This window comes from Ambystoma mexicanum, chromosome 10 (genome assembly GCF_040938575.1).
Source record: "Ambystoma mexicanum isolate Mex_15411 chromosome 10, UKY_AmexF1_1, whole genome shotgun sequence".
Taxonomy (NCBI): Eukaryota; Metazoa; Chordata; class Amphibia; order Caudata; family Ambystomatidae; genus Ambystoma; species Ambystoma mexicanum.
Window position 1 is genome coordinate 1,169,347,528 of NC_090932.1, and position 9,636 is coordinate 1,169,357,163.

General features: G+C 48.8%; 1 protein-coding gene across 3 annotated transcripts in view; it reads right to left on the bottom strand.

Moving 5' to 3' along the window:
• Window positions 1–8,354, bottom strand: part of PROM2 (prominin 2) — a 531,075-nt gene extending 522,721 nt beyond the window's left edge. For all 3 annotated transcript variants that reach the window (XM_069619114.1, XM_069619113.1, XM_069619112.1), the window contains exon 1: window positions 7,782–8,354. In XM_069619114.1, coding sequence (XP_069475215.1) covers window positions 7,782–8,244 — 463 coding nt within the window. In that variant the 5' untranslated portion in view covers window positions 8,245–8,354. The remainder of the gene's footprint in view (window positions 1–7,781) is intronic.
• Between the last annotated feature and the right edge of the window lie 1,282 nt (window positions 8,355–9,636).

A 9,636-nucleotide genomic window follows, 5' to 3' on the forward strand; every position in this document is an offset into this window, starting at 1 on the left:
ATTTTCTTGTAAAGGAACCTTTCTGTGTTGCTTCTGGCTTCCTCGATGTTCTCCACTACTCTGACCAATTCGGCCAAAGGATTTACTTTCGGCCACTGTTAATATAATGATTATGAATAGCTAGGATGTCATAATGCCGGGCACATGAAAACACACGCACATTCTCTGTCCGTCTGTCTGTTCAGCCATCCCAATATGACCATGGGTTTCCCCCCCCCCCAGTGCCAAGGCCTTTTTTGGTGATTTCAGTATTTCACCATGCAAAGTCTTCTAACATTTTCTCCTTCATTAACCTGTTAAGCGCCAAGGACGAGCTATCTCGTCCTTGGCACTGGGGAGGTAATCCCAAGGACGAGATATCTCGTCCTTGGCACTTAAAGGGTGTGTTTAGATCAACCCAGGCAAGAAATTATAGCTTCGCCAATTCAGTACATGTTTTCTCCGAGCCCCATTGTCTCTCTCTACAGGGCGTTGCTTGTTTCAAGTCATTCTGCGTAACCATCAACGCTTTGACATTAAGACAACCTCAGCTATTGACTTCCAGATTACCTATAGCACCTCAAAAGCGCTAGCTACCAGGCGAAGAACCATAAGCAGCACCCAGTTATGTGTCGCTCAGATTGCACGAGCCCCCTGCCATGCTCCTAACTTTGAGTAAACGCAGGGTAAGTATCCTGGACAACCCGTGGACACACACAAAAACGAGAAGGAGCATGAGGGAGCGAGCCTGGGTGAGAGGAAATCGTGGCTTCTGCACTGCTGGCACCTGGCTTTCCGATGGGAAAATGTGACTGCAGAGATGCAGTACCCACAGAAATCCTGCCTGCGCCACTGCTCGCTTCTGGCGTGCATTCGGACAGGTTCTTCGTTGTTTTGAAAAAGTAAATGCCTCAGCGGCAACAAACAAAAAAACCCTTTTAATGTTGTCGCACACCACCCCGACCTCCAACACGCTTGTACAACTATATATCCTTAAAAAAAATCTGTATTTACTTCCCCAACGGAGCTGGCATTCGACATTCTGACGAGAAATCCTGGTTGCGCCACTGCTGACGCCTGTCGTTCTGTCATAAATTCTAGGCTGCACCCCGCTGGCACTTACCATCATGACAAAACATCCCGTCTGCACCACTGTTGGCACTCATCAGTATGACAAGAAAACCTGGATGCGCCGCTGGCGGCACCCACATTCTGTCAAAATGTCCTGGCTGCACCTCCGTTGCCATGCAACAGTCTGACGAGAAATCGTTTCTGCGCCAATGTTGGAACCCGATGCTTTGACAAGAAATCCCAGCTGCACCATTTCAGACAGTATTCGGATTCAGCCATAAGGACAACACGGAAAAGTTGGATCACTGGGTAGCTACCATGGCCGGCCTTAGAGGCAGCAGCGCCCTGGGTGAATTGGCGCCCCTGGTCAACAGGGGGAGAGGGGGGTGGGGGAGTCGGGGCGGGGTCATGTGTGCCACATTTGTTTTGTCCCTCCCTGCTCCGGCGCCTCGCAGTGGGTTAATCACTGGAATAGGACGCTCATGGAGTAGGACGCATGAGCGTCCTATTCCAATGAAAACCCCCTCGCTCCCGCGTCGGACTAGGGAGGTAATCATCAGGTGAATAGGGTGCTATTAGCACCCTATTGTTATTAAATGCACCCCGCCGTCGCGGGGGCATTTATTAACATAAGGGCGCCTGCCACCCCTTCTCCCACTATGCCAGCTCGGGGGAGCCCTTAAAAGACTCCCCCGAGCTGGCGTGGCAGGGGCTAATGGAGCTCGGGGGGGGGGGCATGGCAACCCGTAGGGTGACCAGACGTCCCGGTTTTCCCAGGACAGTTCGGGGAAATCGCCATCAGTGCCGGGGTCCCGGGAGTTTTTTCATTTCGGAAACCCCGTCCGGGGTTTGCAAGGAGGGGTGCCCAAGGTCCCTGTTTTTTCAGAGATCCGATTTTGAAATCCCGAAATCGGGGCCCGGCGCAACTCAAAATGCACGAATGGGGGTGTGAAAAGTGTTTCACGCCCCATTTCCTCTCCCTGCCCCTCTCCGGCCACTTTCCTCCAATAAGAGGGGAGTGCATGTGAGCACACCCCCTCCACGCCCCTCCTCAACCCCACAACGGGCCAGCGACATAGAAGTAGGACTATATTTTTTGTATTTATGTTAGTCCTACCTTTATGTTTATGGCCTGTCCAGGTTGTTTTTGTGAAAAATCTGGTCACCCTACACCACCGGGCAGTCGCCAGGCCTGCCCTGCCCTAAGGCCGGCTCTGCTAGCAACTTACCTAGTCACTATTTACCTTAATTGAAAGCGGTATTAAACGGAACGGGAAATGGCACTCAAATCTTCAACCAAGCAACTAAGCTAACAGTGGCCCTGAACCCCGCTCCCGAACGTCCAGATGAGGGATGGATTATTCACCAGTTTCTATTGTATCCGCCTTGTGTAATTAATACAGTGGTCGAAGCAGGGGAGTATCCAGCATTGCAGGAGGGAGTGAGGGGGGGCGAGCCACGAAAAAGTCCTGCTACTTACGCCCGAAATGTAGTGCGTGCAATTCCACATGGCCTCATTTGCGCCCACAAACCGCCCACCAATCTACATTTTTGGTGGCAGATGGCATTTTAATACATAAAAAAATAAAACTGCAAAATCATTACAGATGCAGCAAACTCATCTATTAGACAGACCCTCCAGGATTTTGTGGCATGAAATTGCATAATTTTAGCATGAAACGGCAAATTTTGCAGTACAAACCTTTATTTATTGCAGAACTTTTGCAGCACAATGTGTATTGACTGGAGCGTACAAGATTGGCACACTGCAGGAAAGAGGCAGTGTGCAAAGCTACAAGAGAGCCACTCTGGCATTATTTGTACCTTTTGTATCATTTTAAAAGGAAGAGTCCCAGATGTTTCTGGCCTGGCAGAGCAGTGTTTGTTTTGGCTACGTTTTGGGGTTTAATGTGCATGCCTATTTAATATTATTAACAGTATTAATCATTATCAGTTGTGATACTGAAAATATTCCCCTTCTATGTTCCCCAAACACCTACACACCTCTCTCACCCAACACACCTCACACGTCTCACCAATTCCCCATCACAACCTCTATTTTCGAACCTCACTCTCAGTCATACACATATTCACATGCTCCGTCACAATGCTAAGTCACACTTTGCACTCTCCAGTCCCTGCCAAACTCCAAATCATACTCCCAACTCTCATACTCCCAACTCACACCTTAGGCTCCCCGTTTCCCCTCGTAGTATACAATCCTTCATTCTTTCATGCTACTTCTGCACCGTACATCCTTTCTCCCATTTTATTGCACTCTTCCCTCATCCTTTCTCCCAATCTGCAGCTAACTGCCTCTTTCCAGCCAACCCCTCTCTGATTTTGGCCCACTGCTATCCCTGAGCCCATGCTCTCTCCACTTTCTGTACCTTCGCTCCCTCTCTGATTTCTGGCCCACCGCCCAACTTCATCCTCTCTGCTGTCTTGCCCACCACTTCCCGCTCCGACCCACTACCCCTCGCTCTGATCTCCCTCTGTTTTCTTGCCTACCACTCCACAGCTCACCCATCACTCCCCTCTCTCTCCGTTGCCTCTCATATTGTGACAATTTTTTAATTTTTGAAAACTGTAGATTTTGCCCTAGAGCCTCAAACAATTGGGGCATCTAAAAATAGAGCAGACAATGTGCTATTTTTAGATAACCGGTTTTTGGAAAGAAGCAGGTCACCTTATTCTCAAAGGTGACCTGCGCATTTCCAGGGGGCAGAGCTGTTGTGCAAATGATGCGCTGGCCCGCCGCCTTGAATACGTTTGTGTTGGAAGCCGCTCTCCCGGCAATGGTCTACATGCTTCCTGTGCATTTCACCATGACAGGCCTTAAGGGTCCTGCCACTGTAAAATGCAACCCAAAAAAACACATTTCTATACCATTTAGGGAACAGAAATGCAAGTAAGACAGCAGCTGTCACACTTAAAGAAGAAAACAAAAAAGTATTGCATGGTGTCCGTAGGGTCGCAAAAGCATCATGCGGGTTAATTTGAACCTTGCAAATCCCCCTTGGGTAAAGCCATAGTCATTATTTCATAAAACCTGCAGCATTATCCAGCGTCTCACTGCTGATCACTCCCTCCCATGCACATTCGTAAAGGGCCAAAACTCCCAGCTAATAGTCCCCCCTCCCTCCCATCAGTGCCTAATAGATCCCAATCGAATGCTGTGTTTACACAGAGCAGCATGAGAGCCCCTCTGCTGCCTGGAGCTCCTTGAGGCCTTGTCCTGGCAGCGGGACACCTCTCCCGTTCGGAAAGGGTAAAGTGTCCTGCTGCCGGGACAATGCGCGTGTATTGTCCTCCCAGCGGGACACCTTTCCCGTTGGACACCCTCATTGAGGTGCCGAATGGGAGAAGGGTCCCACAAAGAGCTGAGGTGGGGAGGGGGGATGTCGAAGTGTAAAACAAAAGTAGTGAAACAATGTTCCCTCTGTCCTGCCTCGTTTTCTGCCCCCACGCCCTTTTCTGCTCCCTCCACTGCCCTCCAATCAATGTCACTCTGCCCTCACCCGTCTAATTCAATCCCCATACCTGGGTCCTTGCTTTCCACCATCCCACACCACAACTCTGTGTTTTACAGCAGTTCTAGCAAGAAAACATGGCCCACCATCAGTGTGGCATTGTCCGCCTCAGCGGGCAGCTGTATGGAGCCTCCCATTTCAATCACCCACCATTCGCACCTCATAAGGGCCAAGCCCAGGTCTATAGCCACCAACACACCCCTCCCCTTACCTGCAAACACTGCAGAGCCTACAGAAATTCACAGATCGCTGCCGAGCTCAGCTTTTTGACTGCTTGGGAATTTGCTTTATGTCCCAATCATTCTGTTGAAATAAAGCCATGCTAGCAACTGTGAGAAGCGCAATAAGATATGACAATGTTAGCTGTAGGGCACAGGTTTGAATCCCCAGCAGGGGAGAAGTTACAAAATAAAAACAAAGGTGTCCTTACCTACTGTCCTAGAACGGTACTCCGGGTCACGTAAAGTAAGGGAACAGTAACAGATTTCCCTGAAAAGTAGGGGAACGTCGTACCATTTAGCTCCCGCCCACTTTGACCTCTGATTACACATGTCTAAATACCAGTACCTGCTAGACTGAGGACTGGGATGACGGATCACGAGTCAAGCCCTTGGGGCATTAAAGACATGCTTGCTATAATCATCCCAGAGAGATGGAAGATATTGAATGTTTGCGATTCCATATCTAACAGCACATGTGAGAACATATTTGCCCTGAAGAAGATTGAGTGGATCATGAAGAAATACACGCCAGTTTCACAGAAACGGGTTGGCATGTTCAGACAAGTGATTCCTGCTACACAAACTCGATTAAGCTTTATTTGTCCTAATAGGTATATATAGTGATAGCCATGGAACATGCCATCAGGATATACTGACTGCTCTAATATATATGTATGTGGATGGTCAGAATGTTGGGATGAATACTGATTTTGAATTATTGTCACATTGTTACTTTTCTTTTTTGTGTTGCCGTTTGTCTTATTCCTTTGGTATTCATGTGAATTGATGTATATCGTATACTTAGATTTAATTACACACATTTATTTTTCTCTTTGTGTTTGTTCAGCTGATCTACCTTTTTTGAGATACTAAATTGAATTGGTATCCGACATACATGAAATGATTTGGTCATAGTAGGAATGGTGCTCCTTGGAAACTGTTTATGTAACCCACTTTTGCCATCACTTCCTAGCTGGCCACAGACAGGCCCGCGCACAGTACCCGGGTACTTCGGTCCTGCTCACATCATCCCAGCAGCACAGCTGTCTTGCATTTTCCCTCCCTCCTCACTCACACATCTGCCCTTCCACGCAGATACCCAGAGCGCCGGGAGATCATGCAAATGGCGGCAGTGAACGGCAGCCATTACAGTAACATAACATAACCTAACAAAACATTGCGGCGTGCCTGAATACCAACTCGATTATTCAATGTTTCGGGTACTATGTTTTCTTTCTCATTGTTGTTTTATTTTATCTGCATTTGATTTGGATGAAGCTAAAACACTCTTTTGATTAGGTATGTGGTAGGTTATGTTTATGTGAAGTTATACTGCACCAAATCCAAAATACATTAAATTAAACATTGAGAATACAATCCCTCACGGTGGAACGTTGTCAGATTACAAGAATCTTTCATTTATTGCAAGGCTATATATGCAGGTCTATGCCATCTCACACTAAGGATGTCCCTTCTCATGGCACTCAGTAGCCCCCTGCTTTCCCTCTCACACTAAGGATTTCCCTTCTCCTGGCACTCAGTGCTTTCTTCTTTCCTCCCACATTAAGGATTCCCCTTCACCTGGCACTCAGTGCTTTCCACTTTCCTTCACACTAAGGTATTCTCTTCACTTGGCACTCAGTGCTGGCTTCTTTCCTTCACAGTATATTTCCCTTCATCTGGCACTCATTGGAGTGCCAGATAAAGGGAAATATTCTTCCACACTAAGCATGTCCCTTCATCTGGCACTCAGTGCCTCCTTCTTTCTTTCCACATCAGGAGTCCCCTTCACCCGGTACTCTGCGCCCCTGCTTTCCCTCCATACTAAGCATTCCACTTCACCTGGCACTCAGTGCTTCCTGCTTTCCTACCATGCTAAGCATTTCCCTTCATCTGGCACTTGGTGTTTCCTTCTTTCCTTCCACATCAAGGAGTCCCCTTCACCCAGTACTCAGTGCTCCTTCCTTCCCTCCATACTAAGCCTTCCACTTCACCTGACACTCAGTGCTCCCTTCTTTCCTCCCATGCCAAGCATTTCCCTTCATCTGGCGCTCAGTGTTTCCCTCTTTCCTCCCATGCTAAGCATTTCCCTTCATCTGGCACTCAGTGCTTCCTTCTTTTCTATCACACTAAGGATTCCCCTTCACCTGGCAGTCAGTGCTTCCTTCTTTCCTTCCACATCAAGGAGTCCACTTCACCCGGTACTCAGTGCTCCTGCCTTCCCTCCATACTAAGCATTCCACTTCACCTGACAGTCAGTGCTCCCTTCTTTCCTCCCACGCCAAGCATTTCCCTTCATCTGGCACTCAGTGCTTCCTTCTTTCCTTCCACATCAAGGAGTCCCCTTCACCCGGTACTCAGTGCTCCTGCCTTCCCGCCATACTAAGCATTCCACTTCACCTGACAGTCAGTGCTCCCTTCTTTCCTCCCACGTCAAGCATTTCCCTTCATCTGGCACTCAGTGCTTCCTTCTTTACTTCCACATCAAGTAGTCCACTTCACCGGTACTCAGCGCTCCTGCCTTTCCTCCATACTAAGCATTCCACTACACCTGACAGTCAGTGCTCCCTTCTTTCCTCCCACGCCAAGCATTTCCCTTCATCTGGCACTCAGTGCGTTCTTATTTTCTACTACACTAAGGATTCCCCTTCACCTGGCAGTCAGTGCTTCCTTCTTTCCTTCCACACCAAGGAGTCCCCTGCACCCGGTACTCACTTCTCCTGCCTTCCCTCCATACTAAGCATTCCACTTCACCTGACACTCAGTGCTTTCTTCTTTTCTACCACACTAAGGATTTCCCTTGGTTCCTCTTGCATGGCATGCTTTCCCTGGACCTGGATCATTGATCCTGATCCCAGTGCCTGCCTCCTGTACTTGAAAGATGTTTCTGGACCATGGATGCACACATCGTAGCCCTTTCTCCCTTATTCTAATGATTGCCTTCCTTTCTGCGGAGTAAGATGCTGGCTTTTCTCACCTGATGGGAATGGGTTCGGTTGAACGGCATCCAGAAAGATGTGCACCATGTTGTAGAGTGGGCCCAGGCTCCCTGGGGTCTCTTGGGCTACGAGAACCACTGAAAAGTTGGCTCCAAGGTCAGGAAACTGTAGCACCTCTGGGTTCGTTGAGAAGACACATTGCTGCCCTTGCACTGATCCCAGCATTGTGAGGGCAGCAGCCAGCATCAAATAGAGAGGAGGTAGCCTCAGAGAACCTCGCCGCCATTCTCCAAACGCAAGGAGGAACATGTGTCCTGGAGCGTGGCCGGCCGAAGAAGAAGGACGGAGCAATCCAGCCACCAAGCAAGAAATCCAAACTGCTCCCAAGCACCATGTGAAGGTGAGCTGGTGACTGGTGTAAATACTTCCGAGCACATTCCTGAGATTTGGCATGCATGAGCCATCGCAGTCCACACCTGGATCCAGTCTCCACCAGTACATTCACCTGTTCCCAGGAAGCCACCGCCTAGCGCTGGTGGTGTTCCAGGCCGCTCCTCGCTCCTCGCCCGCTTACGGGATGGAAAGGAGGAGAAGGGTGGTTCCAGCGCACATCATTGTAATTCGGAGCCCGTGAACTCGTAAACCTGACAGACTGGTCTGTCTGGGGCAAGTCTGGATAGGCCCATCTCCTGGGGCACTGGCGCAACCCTCTCCGTCACCACGTTCTGACTCAGCATCACTGGCAAGGTGTAGAGGCACAGAGTGGCATGGGATGCCCAGAGAGGTGAAAGGCAACAGCTGGTTCCACTACAGCATATATTCACCCCTAGCGTGGCGGCTAAAGACCTATAAATAACCAGATGCCACTGAGTGAGTAACTGTGCAGGATTAAGCCTCCAAACACCAGGGAAATAAAGTGTGGACGTTTAAACAGATGACGGCAAATACACGTATTAGAATACTGAATGCCACGGTTCAACTTGCGCTTGATCTTAAAATATTTGACCACTCACCGACCAGTCAGAAGGTGCGTCATTGACTTGTCGTGAAGGGTCAGCTTCTTTTCAAGACTCTATGCCTCATCTATAAATGACCCTGAGGCCAAGCCCTGGCGTATCTACAAACCTCATGTGAGATGATTCCTCTGCTTGCTCTCTAAGGTCTAATAATGTAAATCTGCTCTTTGCTCCAAGGACGCATTGTGCCCCCAGGGGAGACTATCGCCTTTCTGTTTGGAGCCCCGATAGTGAAACACCCTCCATGAGCATATTAGACTGGGACCCAATCATCTTCCATTCAGGCAGTGCACAGGTCCTTTTACTATTTCTATTAATAACGTCAAATGGTAGTAAACACTAACTTTCAGACATCTTTGGAATGTGTACCGTAAACATGGTTATTTCAGCAGTTGAGGTGGTGGGCAGGGGTGAGCAAAGGTGGCAGTGGCGGCTGGTGACTTTTGAAAGTGGGGGGGGGGGCGTTAATGTTGTTTCAAATGAAGTATGTGAGAGCGAGCAAAGCAGGGTTGTTGCTGGCTCTGGACCAGATCTGGGGCTACACCAATATCGAGACTCTCGGGACTCAGGGCTCGCTAGCCTTTTGGTTGTAACTCCTGAGCTTCTATCCGGGGATACAAATGACCAGGGGCCTCCTAAGCAACGACTCCGGAGCGAAGCCCATATTCATCAAGGTGGCACGGGGGGGAGGAGGTAGGTGCACCACCCGAGAATTGTTTTAAAATTAATGGAAATGGGGCATTTCCAATGCAAAGAACCAATTAAATATTCAAGTACAGATGCCCGGTCACCCACAGAACACACAGCAGCATTTTGCAGCAGCAAACCATGAATGGGTCCATTAAAAAATTGTTTAACCTTCTCATATTCGACGGAT